At 46.5% G+C, this 14,679-nt stretch overlaps 1 protein-coding gene across 1 annotated transcript; it reads right to left on the bottom strand.

Annotated features, from left to right (window-relative positions):
• Positions 1-3,101: 3,101 nt before the first annotated feature.
• Positions 3,102-14,659, bottom strand: ZBTB48 (zinc finger and BTB domain containing 48). The gene is made up of 10 exons (XM_024207872.2): positions 13,958-14,659; positions 12,318-12,598; positions 9,853-9,964; positions 8,584-8,676; positions 7,848-7,934; positions 7,307-7,461; positions 6,444-6,580; positions 5,219-5,383; positions 4,569-4,657; positions 3,102-3,601 (listed from the first exon to the last, which is right to left on the bottom strand). Exons 1-10 carry the CDS (start codon positions 14,657-14,659, stop codon positions 3,305-3,307), a joined length of 2,118 nt encoding a protein of 705 aa, XP_024063640.1. The 3' UTR covers positions 3,102-3,304.
• Positions 14,660-14,679: the final 20 nt, after the last annotated feature.

The raw sequence follows: 14,679 nt of genomic DNA on the forward strand, positions 1-14,679 counted from the left end.
ATGTCATCTTGACGTTCCAAAACCAGCTGAGTAACTTTAGGTTTGTATTTATAACTTTTTTTGTAGACTTTCATTGTGTCCAAACCTTTAAATACTGTTTAAATACCATCCTTTGAAGCAAAGGCATTTTACATTTTGACAGATTTTGGAATTTTATTCTCATACTTTTGTTTTTAAACTTACTTGAAATGATCAAGCTAAATAAAACATGTTAAATGTAAACGTTTTTGTTCAGCTCTCAGTGACGGCAGGGAGGCTTCTAGATCTGATAGGGTTAATTTGCCTGTGGTGGCTCTCCCTCTGATGCATGTTTGTCAAATTAAATAGTCACTTTCCAAAGAGAAAACATTGAAGGGTAGTCTTACTTCACCCATAGAGGAAGTGTGATCTAAGAGTTCTCTTCCAAGCTGTTTGTTAGTTACTATTAAGTACACTTACAACAAATCCCATTTTTGCTCCACTACCATTTTTAGAATGTTTCCGGCCTTCCTATCACAAATGAACTATGCTAAAATGTCTTCTGCATGGCTATCACCGTGTGAGTACTGCTAATAATGCAGACACTTATGCTGTCTTGCTGCCATAGATTGTCCCACTTTAAGTGACTTGAGTAATTTAGTATTCTAAGAGTGGCAGTTTACAATAACCAGAAAATCAGGCTGAGGGGTCAAGGTACTGTGTATAGTGTCAATTAAGAAATAATCCTGGAAGTTAGTTCTCTAATCTGTACTCCATTCTGGAATCTAATCAGCTACTTGTGAAATGCTCTAGCATAACTTGGTTGAATTATGATATGTGCACTGACAAACTTCTTAAACTAAATCTACTTCAGAGCCAAAGCAACTTTCAGCCACAGTCTGCAAAAGCTTTTTGTAAAGGTATCAGGGGATTCAAGTAGTCCAGTTATTGAAATTCTCAGTTCCCTTAAATTGCCTCACAGCTGATGTACTAGTTATCTCTTGCTGGAGAACTTGCATCTTACATTTAGGTGCTTTGTCAACAGCTGTAGCGTTAAAGGACAGAGATGGTCATTAGAGTTTGGTATCCTTAAGCACACAACATGACTTTTCACAAGCTGTGCAGACAGCCCTCAGTGTAAAAAGTTGACCATGCCTATCTTAGTGATACAGGCCCTCTGGATAAAGTACTGCTAGATTGTAAAGTTGCTCATCAGCCTCCTACCATAACTGTTAAGCAGCTGAGAACTTGCTTTTTATTGGTGGGTTTTTACTTGATGCATCCTTTTGTGGTTGGAATTAGTAACTCAGGGTACGTCTACGGGGGATCGATTTATCGCGTGTAGTGTAGACGCAATAAATCGATCCCCGATCGCTCTCCCGTCGACTGCTGAACTCCAGTTCGGCAGAAGCAAAGTCGACGGGGGAGCCGCGGGTGTCGATCCAGCGCTGCGAGGACGTGAAGTAAGTAATTTTAATTCAATCTAAGATACGTTGACTTCAGCTATGCTATTCTCGTAGCTGAAGTTGCGTATCTTAGATCAATTTCCCCCCTCCCTCCCCGTGTAGACCAGGCCTCAGTATTGATAGAGGTATGAAAACTTAAATCATCTCAGCTGTCTGTCCTTCATCAGTACACATGACGATTGAGTTTCAAAGCACCAGCACGTAAAGTAAAAGTTATATAATACAGCCACCTGTTTTAAAGAAATTGCTGAAGACTTACAATGTCAAGCCTTCACTCAAGACATTTCAAACTGCCCTTACATGGAGCAATCAAACAGCTGTTGTGCCAAGTCCATTCCAGGACTTTCTCAGGGGGATAGATGAGCTAAACCTTCACCTTGCACGTGGTCTATGGTGAGCCAGGCCCACTCTCTGCCATAGCTCACCATTATAACTCCTAAATTGGGCTGGTTGCCAACACCACAAAATGAGAGCAGCAGCGTAAAAAAGCCCCAGCTGTGCCCTTTGTCTCTGCAGGAGGATGGTCCTTTACAGGGCTGATTCTCCTCTCACCAAAATGGCAGCTTGTAGCTATAGTGCAGGATCACAGGCCATGCCTGCATATGATTCCAAGCCAGATAAAAAGTTAATGGCCAAGGAGTTAAGTTAGTGGAATATAGGTGAGAAAGGTAATAAGAGCTCTGTATAAACTAGTTTCTCTCACCACCAGAAGCTGGTCCAATAAATATTACCTTACACGCCTTCTCTCTAATATCCTGGCACCAACACAGCTACAATATTGCTTACATGGAATATATTTACACAATCACACTTTTCCTCCTGCAATCACATTCATAGCATTAGGCTCATCTCTCCCTAGAGAACTAACATTTTAGAGGGTCTTTCTGCATTACTGATCTAAGGGGGTGGGGGCAGGGAAGCAAGTGCACTCTTGGAGAGATTGATTAGCTCTGAGTTTTCACACATTTGCTGTTCTTGTATAAGTCATTAAGGGATTTTCAATGGAGCTTGATACCCAACTCCAATTAAAATTCAGTCGGATCTGGGTACTTAATTTGTTTAAGTGATTTTGATAAATGCAGCCTAAATTAAACTATCCCAAACTGGGGTTGGAGTCTCTTTAGCAAAAATGGGATTACTAAACAACTTTACGTAGTTCTTACCTGAAGGCTAACTTTGGTATGCTGTTCATGGTATTGGGTTGTGAAAAGCCAGACTTCAACACTGCTGCTACCAGGAGAGCAAGATCCATGTATTTGTACACAAGTGTGACCCATACATGGACACTTACAACTGCCATACTTGATATTAGGAGTGAAGTTTCACTATATCATCTACTGATGCCTATGAGAAGGATGGTTTAGGGGAGGCATTCTTCTTGTTACTGCCACAGTGCTGGAGGGCATTTTCCCCCCAAACAAAACTACTTTTTCTAAAACAAGTCTGTAAAAGGCAGTATCTTTCCAACTGTGTTAACTGGGAGAAAAGTCCGGTTCTTACATTAGAAAGGTAGTTGACAGTATTAAGCATGAAGGAATAAAAAATTATATTTCAAGCTCAAGCAGGGGAGATTTATTCTGCTCACTTACATTTGGTTCATTAACAGGTAAGCTGCCAACTCCCTATTTTGTGCCCCTTCACCAGCTCAGCTGCCAACTCCCTATTTTGTGCCCCTCCACCAGCTCAGCACTTAACTAGACACTGTTCCCCACCCCCTTAAAGCTCAGTATAAGGATGATATTTTTAAAGTAAGAGGCAGTGGACTTTTGAGAACGTAGGCTTTGAAACACAAACATCAAGCCCTTGTGAACAGTTAGTCCAACCTAAGACTTCATTTTATTTATTTTTGAGAGGGAAAGGTGTGTACAAGGACCTAAGTGCTATGTTTCACAATCTTCGGGGATTGCTGTAGTAATGATAAGAGATTGTTCAATAACATCTGTCATAGAGAAGGTCTCATTTGAACATAGTCTCTGTACAGGGAGTGCTTCACCCAGGGAGCTGTGAGAGAGGGATTCCACAATGACTTCTGCAGGCCCCACCTCTAATTCATGCGGGGGCTGGAGTGCTACCACAACAGCCTTTTCATCCTCAATGATTAGGTTCCGCAGCTTTCTCTGCCGGGGGTTGTAGTTTTCAACCCTGTCATGAATCTCCATGTGGCGCCTCAAGTGGGCCTTTAAAAGAAGAGCAATCAAAGTCCATCATTACCCACCTAAAACATGCACAGCAGAGCCTCCTCTTGGCCATGAATGAGGTCCGGGGGGCAGGAATGTTGGTGGCTAAAAAGTTGGGTCTAATGAGCACTAGGGGTGGAGAAAGCATGCAGGGCAATAAATGCACACAGTAAATTCACAAGTGTGGGAGAACAGACCCCCTCCTCCCAAAAGGCCATAGGAAGGGGGAAATGGCAACAGGTAAGAAGACAAGGATGGGGTAGCTCTTCCATAGAAACTTCTGTCCCCCTAACACTTCCTCTAAGAGAGAAGGTGGTAACTTAGCCTCTTCTCCTTGGGGCTGGAAAGCAGTGCCACCGTGTGGTCACACAGCAGGAGCAGGATTCCAGCTGTGGAGAGGGAATGGCAGATACAGCTAGTAGGGACTCAATCTTCACTCATTTCTCATCCGTCACAGCCACTACCCAGGCTAGGAGCAAAGAGCAGAGGCCCATATTTCACACTAGATTTAGGTTGCCGCAAATACTCATTAAAGCATTTCATTCTTTTGGGTTTTTATCCAAGTGTGATGTGTCACCTGTCCATAGAAATCTCTTCCTTTGCTTCCTCTCTCCCCCCGTCAAGGGCTTTGGTTTTAGTAAATGAGATGAGGTTTTGGTGGGGTTACCGAGGGAAAACTTGGTCAAAGGAGCAAGGGCACTAACGGGCACTGCTCTTTTCACCCCGCCTGAGCGGCCGGCAGCTCAGACACTCCAAAGTGCTGCTCTGCTTCAGTCCTGTCCACAATAGGCAGCGAACATGCTTCAGTTTAGCACCCCTGTGGTTTCCCTCCTGAAGAAATACACCACTTTATAAGACTAATTCTGTTTCCCCATCTGTTTCATCTCTTTGAAAATAGAAAGCTAGTGACTCAACCGGGCTTAGAGTACATTTGCTCATTGCAAGTGGAATTAGGAAAACCCCATACCTGTCGGGTGAACTTGTAACCACATTCAGTGCATTCAAACTTCCTCACTCCTTTGTGTCTGCGAACATGGACACGCAACTGTTCAACAGCTGAGAAGGGAAAGTTAGAAACCATTTATTAGCCACTTGGCTGAACATGGCAACGTGTTCATGGTCTGAACACTGCACGGAGAGTCCCTGAGTTAAACAATCATAGGCCTGAGCTACACTGGAAATGTTACTATGGCAAGGGACATGGTGAAAGGGAGATTCCTTTATGAAGAGTTGTACTAAAGCCTCAAACTTGGCCAGCTAAGTCACAGGAAAAGCTTGAAGGAGAAGTGTTCTCTCCCCTTCCTGCCCACCCGTTGCTCCGCTTTCTCTAACTGTTTTGCTGAATATTGCATCAGCAATGGACATAAGAATCCCTGCAAGAGACTCGATGTTTGACAAAACACAGAAATGCTGGATCCACTTCTGTTCTGCAAACAGTTTTAAGAGTTGGAGTGCGGTCAGACATTTATTTGCCTCCGATTGCCACAGCAGGCAAACAGAATGTCCTAATTCCCGGACTAGCATTTGCATCATCACTATGAATTAAGACAAAGAGGCTCAAGGCAAATTAGAGGCCTCATAACTCCTGCGCAGCAGCATTGCTGTAATGGGCATTACCTTTGAATGTTTTCCCACAGATCTGGCAGAAGTGTGGTCTTCCTTCCTGATGCCTGCTAGCAATGTGCCTCAGAAGGGGCCCTTTCTCCGTGAACCTCTGATCACAAAACTCACAGCTGAAGGGGCGTTCACCAGTGTGTGTGCGGTTGTGCTTATCCAGACTCGCTAACACAGATGAGAGAGACAGGAAATTTATCCTTCATGTACAGAAACTTTACCACAGAGTGCTGCCATTTCTTCTTATACTCGCTACAGCCCTCAGACACTATTTTCTTAGAGTTTTTAGAAAAGATGCAAATGGGAATTCACTGTTTTTATAGTTTCAGTTAAGGGTATTGGGAAGAGTGGTCAGTCTCTCCCTTCCACAGTGTCCAGGCATAAAAGAATAAGGGGATACTCCATGAAATAAGTAAATTAATTTGATAGCTTCATGCAGTAACTTTTGGAACTCACTGCAGGGACAGATTGGGGAGGAGACAAATGTTGTATTTCAAAAAGGACAGAAATATGTAACATCTTAAAAAATCTGCAGAAGTTATTTAGGTGCTAGGATAGGCCTATAAAATCTACTTCAGCACTGCCGTGACATGCGGTGAACTTTGAGCAGAGGACGCAGCTGATGTCTGGAAAACATCTGAACGTTTTACTTTCAATACATTGAAGTTTTGTTTTTTTGTTTTTTTGTTTTTAAATATACCAGGTTTCTGAAAACACTGGGATACATTTTCGCTCCTAGAACCTCAACATCCAGAAAGATGGGAGGGGGATTTCAACTCTTCCCTTAGTTTCTATTTCCCAGCATGCTTTTCTGGTAGCTGGCCTTTTAAATCTGGGAGAAAAGCGGCTGCCATACTGTCTGGCTACCACAGGCCACTTCTCCCTCCCTGCCAGCTGGTAAGAGTCTTTAGCTTCTATTATGTTTTCCTATTCCTGAGGCAGCATTGCATAGTATGAGCCCAAAGGGGGCAGGAAAGAATTGCACTAGGGCATGCTTACTATGACCCTCCCCTGAAGGTATCAGGTATTGATGCTGTTAGAGGCAGAGTACCAGCTGGACCTGTGGTCTGGCCCATTAGAACACCCCCTGCTCAGGTAACACTCAGGGCTGGAGTTAAGACAAACACATTCAGTGCTTGGGCCCTGGCAGGGCAGCTCTCCAGGGGCTGGAATGAGGAACTGTAATGACAGCCAGCTTTGCAGGCCAAGCAAAGGATGCTGTCTGTACCTTGTGTCCTGAACGTCTTCCCACAAAGGTGGCACTGGAAAGGTTTCTCGCCTGTGTGCGTGCGGAGGTGCATGTTGAGGTTGGCTTTCTGGGTGAAGGCGTGATGGCAGAACTCACACACATAGGGGCGCTCGTTTCTGGAAGGACAATGAGAACCGTGTTCAGTTTGTTCCCATCCTGAAGAGCCTCTTTGGTTGGGGGAACAACCCCTACCCACAGCTCTCCATTAGAAGGGTTAGACTCCTGGGAGTTAAGTCAGCTTTCACAGCTGTTCCAAAGTTCCCGAATTCAATCCTGTTTCAAACCTCTCTCAAAACAAAGACCTGAAGAGGTCCAAGAACTGCGATTAACATCCTAGACCAGTCTATAGGTACAAAGAGCAGAAGCTAGAGTCTCTTCGCCCTCAGATGTTACAGCTAGTCCTGGGGACCCCATACTGATAGGGAGCATGAAGAAAACACTGACAAAATGTGTCGGTGACCTAAAGAACACCACGAAGCCAGATACAGTAACTGCTTGATCAGCTTCCAAAGACAATGAACCGACTGAACCAATGGAAGCCACACAAACTGCAAACAGCATATGGGTAAGCTACATCTCTGGGGGAAAGAGGCAGTACTGGCCAGCTCTTGCAGAACCAAGTGCTGGCCTTCCGTAGTACTATTTCTCAAGGGGCAAAGACCACTAAAGGGGGGTGATGCCTATCCCCGTCCCGCCTAGTTCATCTCCTGGACGCTGCAGGACTGGTCCCTGCAATATGTTCCAGAGATCAGCAGGTCTGCAAGGAAGAAAGACAGTAGATGGGGCTGAAGGATGTGCAAACGCTTGTGACCTGGGGACACCCCCCCATCACCATGCCTTACCTGTGTTTAGCCTTGATGTGCATCTGTAAGCCATTGCGACTCGAAGCCCTGTGCCCACACTCCTCACAGACAAAAAGTTTCTCCCCACGGTGCTTGAATGCCTCGTGCAGGCGCAACTCCGTTCGAGACAGGAAGCATTTGGAGCAGGCAGAGCACTACAAGTCCAGAGGGAGGGATTAGGATCAGAGGCCAACAGCAGGAGTTCTGTCACACGCTCAGGGAACTAGCTTCCCAGAGAATACAGCCAAGAGCAAAAGCAAGGCCCAGGCCAAGCCTCTGGTGGACACAGCCTCCTCCAGATGAGGATTAGAGGCTGCCAGCCTCTAAATTACAGAGTCAGCCCAGCTGATGTTCTTTGCCTGGCACCACACCACACTAGGACCAGATGAAGGTTAGGATCCTTTGATTAGCCATCACTGCTTCATGCCACTGCACTAGCATCCCTCCTCCCTCAGTAATAATTCAAGATTGCCATGGACCCATTCCATGTTTTACCCCCAAAATGTCAACTCTGCCCACCCCACATTAGTCTTGCCCTTACCGCATGTGGTTTTGGAGCACCATGTAACTTTATCATATGGCTTTGAAGATCCTTCTTTTGCATGAACTGTTGTACACAGGAGGAACACTGAAATACATGAGACAAGAGTCAGCCTCTGGCCATTTCCAGAGCACTTACTGAGTTAGAAGAGTTTAAGGTTTTACTAATGCAGAGTGGCCAAAGGGGCTTGGCCTAGCAGAAAGAAGAAGAGGAAAGATGCAAGACATAAAATCCTTCCCCAGTGCCTTTCCTCTTGCCTACAACATATAACCAGGCAAGCTCCCTAAACTCCAGGTGCATCCTTGGCACTCGCACCCAGGCTATAATCCTTGGGCTCTGCCTGCATGTTCCCCTACAAGGCACACCCCCTTTATCAAGGAGATGAGTGATATGTGGAGCACATCTATGGTCTGGCGACAGGAAGAAGGGATCAGTGGGATCAGCACTTTAAGACACAGGATAAATGCAGCTGCCATAAAAGGAAGGGAATAAACCAAAACAATATTCCAGAATTAAGGTGTAGGCAGCAGCCCAGTGACCCACACACGTCCACAGCACCAGCCCAAATTCCTTGAGTCACTGCCACATAGTGATGCATGCTCTCAAGGCCTGGCTGGGTGTGATCAGTCCCTCAACCCCAGAATAGAAAGGCATCTTTGCACACACGCCCCTCTTCCTTTTCATGACAGCCTCTCTCAGTCATTCCCAGGAATGCTCAAGGGCCCACTGTGCTGACCTTGTAAGGCATTTCCCCTGTGTGTGACACCATGTGCAGCCGTAATTCCATTCGCCTCTTAAATACCTCCTGGCAGACTGAACAGGTGAAAACCTGAAAAAGACAGGAGGAGATGAGATAGTTAGCGAGACCCTTCAGTACAGAACAACAAAGAGTCCTGTGGCACCTTATAGACTAACAGACGTATTGGAGCATAAGCTTTCGTCAGACGCAGCATGACATGCGTCTGACAAAGTGGGCATTCACCCACGAAAGCTTATGCTCCAATACGTCTGTTAGTCTATAAGGTGCCACAGGACTCTGTTGCTTTTTACAGATCCAGACTAACACGGCTACCCCTCTGATACTTCAGTACTGAAGAAGCTCTGCTTATGGAAAGGCAAGAAAGGAAGGGCACAGGCAAAGGGGATGGAAGATAAAGCAAGAAGCTGGCATAGGAAACAGGTGCATATCAGAATTCAGACTCCTCAGAGTTTGGTTAGGACACTGTTTGGCATGTAAACATTATGTCCTCTTTATAATACATAGTCAGAATATTCTGGTTATACCAAACTAACATTTGTCCCAAAAACCCAAACCAAAGCAAGTGGTGACTACACATGTTGCGCCAATCTATGCTTTCTTGCTGCAAGTCTCTGGGCAAGGCCCACACCAGATTGGTACACCCTTCAGCAGGAAGGCTCAACTGGCACACACCAGCAAGACAGGAGTGGAAAGATGAGGTAGTTTCAATGTTATTTTGAATTTCAATGGCTGAGGTTGATCTTGGTTCTAGGAGGCTGCAATGGAGGCTCTAATTCTGTTCATGTTCCCAACTGCCCAGCAAAATGGCCAAACTCATAGGATTTAACATAAGGTTTTCCTGCTATGCCCGGTGTTTATTTCCTGGTGAGATGGCCATGGTTTGCCAGAGGGAGGCATCCTTCTCTAAACTAGTCAGCATTCCCATCAGCACAGAAAGGCAGTGGATGTAATAGACCCAGCACAGCACTGAGCATCGATGCACACAATGTCCCACCTTTATAGAAACTCCTTAAGCTAAACATAAGTTATTTTGTTCCAGCCTCCCAGTGTTGGATCTGGACCCAAAAACTCTTAGCACATGGCACCCCAAGAGAAGTCTTTCTCTGGACAGACAGCTCAGGTTACAGCTCTAGGCAAGAAGTGAACAAACCAAGTGGCTGTAGACATGCTATCTGTTTGGGCTGCGGCTTTAACAATTTAACAGCTGCTGTCTCCTGCTCCTCCCTTGACAGTTCCCAGAAGTACCTGCTCCGAACGGTTCATACAGTTCCTAGCTTCATGCTCCAGCAGATTCTCCTTCCTAAAGTAACATTTACCACATTTGGAACATTCAAATGGCTTTTCTCCAGTGTGTTTCCTAAAAGGAATACAAACAGTATCTGTAATTCTCAGTCTTTAACAGCAACGGCAAATATTTCCTTGGGACAGGTTAGGGAGCCACTCACACAACAGGATCCCAAGTTAGAGCCAAAAGAACAAGAGTACTAGTGGCACCTTAGAGACTAACATTTATTAGAGCATAAGCTTTCGTGGGCTACAACCCACTTCTTCGGAGCCAGGATGCTAGTAGTCTGAACTGTTTTACACTGGAGAAGCAGACTCACAGAGACAATGAGTTATTTTCACAATTAGCCAAATCTGTCCTGTGGCTTGAGAGGCTTCATGAACAACGACCTTCACTAGACTCAGGGTCATTTCTAGGTCCACACCCCCCATCACAGCCTAGTTTAGAAGAGGCTAGTGAAGCACTGCTCATTTGCAGCCAGCTATTTGGAGCCAGGGGACAATAAAAACTTTATAAACTCATACATAGTTAAATGTTGTTCACACCAACACATTATCTGTGGTCAAAGTTGTTAGAATGCAGCTTAAAATCCTAAGCGACCCTTCTGAATGCTGTCCTTTAGGAAGCCAGTCTGCTGCTCCCATGGCATTTCAGAGCATCAGTTCACCAAGGCTCTCCTGCACAACACTCGCACCCTTGGCTTCTCCAGAAGACAGCCATCATCATCTCAGTCATGCTTGCTGACCCCCACCAACTGCTGCAGGTGAAGATAGGAAGTGCTGAGGTGACATCACAGAGCTCTGTCTGCACGTTAAAGAAGGAACCTGGGGCTCCCTCCTCCTGCTGCTACTGTGGGCTAGATCTCCCTAAGGCATCAGTTACCACTCTGAAGTCCTACGCCGTATTTCTCACTTGTTGCTATGGGGGCTAAGAGCTCCATTCGCTCTCTGGCTCTAGGATTGTTTTAAACAACAAGCAAGTCCAGGCAGCTCCACATACAGAGTCTGACCAAATTTTAACAGGTGGCAGTTCCTCTGCGCTTGCACTGAGATCTGCTCCCAGTGCTGCAGCCCCTGACACAGACAAGCTGTTATCTCCGTTCGAGCAATACTGCTCTCCAGCCCAGACTTGCCAGACTGGAAGAGGCTTGAGATGCATTATTTACTCAAACCTTTAGAGCAGGGGTGGGCAAACTTTTTGGCCCGAGGGCCACATCTGGGTCTGGAAATTGTATGGCAGGACATGAATGCTCACGAAATTGGGGTTGGGGTGCAGGAGGGGGTGAGGGACCTGGCTGGGGGTGAGGGCTCTGGGTGGGGCCAGAAATTAGGAGTTCAGGGTGCAGGAGGGGGTTCGGGCTGGGGTGCAGGCTCTGGCTGGGGCTGCAGGCTCTGGGGATGAGGGGTTTGGGGTGCAGGAGGGTGCTCCGGGCTGGGACCAAGGGGTTCAGAGGGCGGGAGCGGAATAAGGGCTGGGGTTGGGGCATGGGAGGGGGTCAGGGGTGCAAGCTCCAGGCGGCGCTTACCTAGCAGCTCCCAGAAGCAGCAGCAGCAGCATGTCCCCTCTCTGGCTCCTACGCGGAGCTGCAGCCAGGTGGCTCTGTGCGCTGCCCCGTCCGAAGGTGCTGCCCCTGCAGATCCCATTGGCCGCAGTTCCGGGCCAATGGGAGCTGCGGGGGCGGCGCTTGGGGCGGGGGCAGTGTGCGGAGCCCCCGGCTGCCCCTATGCGTAGGAGCCAGAGAGGGGACATGCCGCTGCTTCCGAGAGCCGCAGCACACGCACACGGAGTGACCCCCTACCCCACTGCCTGGCTGGAGCGCAGCAAGCCACAGACCCCGCTTAAATCAGCTGGCGGGCCGGATGTGGCCCACGGGCCGTAGTTTGCCCACCCCTGCTTTAGAGACATTCCAGACTCTCAAATTTAGCACATTTCAAGAAATTGTTTCACCCCCAACTGAAGCCCTAACAGCTAGCTGGGTTCAGTACCCCAGTCAGTGCTGAAAGGGTCACTATGCCAAAAAGTGTCTCCAAGCGTCTATATGGAGGGTCTTACTGGTATCTGCCCCTGGCCAACTGCACACAGGAAATGTGATCCAGTGAAACATAAAAAGGCAGATGGGAAATGCTAGGGCTAGGTGCTTCCTCTAGCAAAGATCCTCAGTACCCCAGGAGGTTTTCATCCTGGAACTGGAGCTTTCTATAAACAAGTAAAAGACTCCGACAGGCACAGACTGTTCTCTGGGTCTCGCCTGCCTCCCAGTGCTATTATCTCATAGCCTAAACCTGTGTGTTTAAGTTCAGAAATGAGCTCAAGTTCAGGCACTCAGCACTACTGCTCTGTACAGCCCAGCCCTGCTGGGAGCCAGTCCGGGCACAGGCCCCTCTCACTACGGGTAAGGAACAGGAATAAAAATCAGAATGTTTACCTGTTGTGCACTTTTAGATAATATTTGCTGAGGAAGGTTTTATGACATGTGGGGCATTCAACCGGCACAGCTGTACCTTTTCTGTTCCCAGGAGTCCCAGCCTCTACTAGCCCAGCATTCCCTGCAGGCTCCGAACTGCTAGGCTTTTTTGCCAAATTTGATTTCTTTTTGGTCCTCAGGGTCTTTTTCTCAGGAATGTAATCTTCACCTGTTTCCTCATTAACTTCTCCATCATCTTCTGCTGCTACGTCATCAGACACTTGAACAACCTGCATTTCCCACTGCGATGGAACAGGGAGCCATTACGTTAACTCAATGAACACCTTAGACAGAACAAGAAATTGTATCTACAGCAGTACTGCAATATCATACAAGTCAGCTAAATTCTGGAGCTTGTGGACAGCACCACTGTCTGACAATAAGAAGCTTTCAGGAAAATATAACTGAAACTCAATGGATTTGACTACGAACCTCTCCCGATAACTCCCAAGGGGCAGAGTCTGACTACTGGATGTGTTTAGCTTGTTCCACTGCTTTAAGATGATAACTCTCCCACCCCCAAACACTCACCCAATCACACTCCTCCTGACAAACATCTCTGCATCTTTTGCAGCAGCTGCTTCCTGGCTAGTTTGATTTTTTAAAACCTAACTAAACTCTGTTGTTGCTGTACACAGGAATCATTCCCTGTCTTTGCCAACACCCTGAATCCATGATCTTAACTTGTATAGAAATCGTTATTAGCCATCAGAGTTACCCAGCCCTCTTCAAACTCCAGCCAGTGTTTGTCTCATTAGCCTCCTGCAATACTGACTCTCAATGGGCCAATATACACTGCACAAGAAGGTATTTCTGTTCAGTGGTTCTGAAGTTCCTGCCCTTAAAATAATTTCATAATGAAATTTCATCTGGTCTTTGAGACAAAGTACTTCTTTAATTTAAGATGTCCAGTTTCTTCCTTTTTGAATACACAAACTCATTAGGAATTGCAGGTGTGTTGGCTTTGCTCCAGGAAACTAATTAAACAACCTAATGAATATGAAAAGTATCGAATACTTTGTACTCTGTATGGTGACAGGTTTCAGTGGTTGCCATGTTAGTCTGTATCAGCAAACAAAAAAAAAACAAAAACGAGGAGTCCTTGTGGCATCTTAGAGACGAAGTGGGTTCTAGCCCATGAAAGCTTATGCCCAAATAAATTTGTTAGTCTCTAAGGTGCCACAAGGACTCATTTTCTTTTTTGTACTCTGTAGTAGCTTCCATTTGTGGAGCTCAAAGTAGTTACAAATAGTAGTCAATTAAGCCTCAATGTCCCTGAGATATAGGTAAACCCTTTCCTCCCTTTACAGATCAGGGGGACACTAAGGTCCACAGAGGTTAAGTGACCTGCTCAAGGACACACAACAATTCTGTGGCAGAGTCAGGAATAGAACCCACATCTCCTGAGTCCCACTCCTGTGCTTAAACCTTGCCCTCTTATAACACGTGCTCTGTTGAGAAGATTAGCAGACACATCCTATATGCTTGATGCTCAGTTTTCTGGAGCAAATCTCTCCCTGCTTAAGTTTTAAACCTTTAGTTCTAAGGAGAGTAGTTTCTTAGTTCATAAAAGAAACTGTGTTAGGACATGCTCCACGCACCACCTCATTGCTGATGCCTCTCTCTTCAGTGCCTCCTCTTTTAGGCAGCCTTTTAATTTCTTTACATTCCTGGGGGTTCTTTACTTCACCTGAATTGCTCAGTGCATTTGTTTTAACAGCCCTTTTAAGCCTTTCCCTAAGAAGAGATGGGCTCCCACTTGGTCCCTGGGTTAGTTTAGCTCTCCTAGTGCAGCAGCTGGGGCTGACTTCACTAGCAACGTTAGGTTTAGACACCGCTTTGATAGCTTCTTCTCCGTCTGAGTCTGTTGGCTGCTTTAAGTGGCCATTAAGATCTTCTCTAGGACCTTTCTCGTGAAGGCAATGGTTGTTTAGATCACTGCCATCACAGCATTTTGGCTTGAAGCCCTGACACAGCTCCACAGCTTCAGGGACACAAAGTTCCTTGGCAGCAACAAGCACCTTCTCCCGGTTCTCTGAGGTAAGTGCGAGGTGTCCAGTGTAGAAGAAGTCCAGCAGGAGCTCAAAGATCTCCGCAAAGCTCTCGGGGAGAATGATACTGCTGGAGGCTCCATCTCCGTACAAACTCTGGAAGAAGCAGCTGCAGCAAGCCAGGACGCTCCAGTGGGCTTTGAACACCAGCCCGCCTACGTCCAAGGTAGCATCACAGTACTGGCCTTTCTCCCGCTGCTTGTTCAGCTCCTGCAGGACACGGACGCTGTGCTGGACAAAGGAGCCATCCATGGTCTGCAGGGAGAGGAGAC

The sequence above is a fragment of the Terrapene carolina genome, unplaced genomic scaffold, assembly GCF_002925995.2.
Source record: "Terrapene carolina triunguis isolate 2854851 unplaced genomic scaffold, T_m_triunguis-2.0 Scaffold714, whole genome shotgun sequence".
Lineage (NCBI taxonomy): Eukaryota > Metazoa > Chordata > Testudines > Emydidae > Terrapene > Terrapene triunguis.

Excerpts from the sequence above, each read along its gene's own strand:
- ZBTB48 (XM_024207872.2), bottom strand. The coding sequence starts at position 14,659 with ATGGATGGCTCCTTTGTCCAGCACAGCGTCCGTGTCCTGCAGGAGCTG. Across the intron at positions 7,462-7,847 it reads GTGCTCCAAAACCACATGCG|TGCTCTGCCTGCTCCAAATG; the intron begins GTAAGGGCAAGA and ends CTGGACTTGTAG. Across the intron at positions 4,658-5,218 it reads CTGTGGGAAAACATTCAAAG|CTGTTGAACAGTTGCGTGTC; the intron begins GTAATGCCCATT and ends TTCCCTTCTCAG.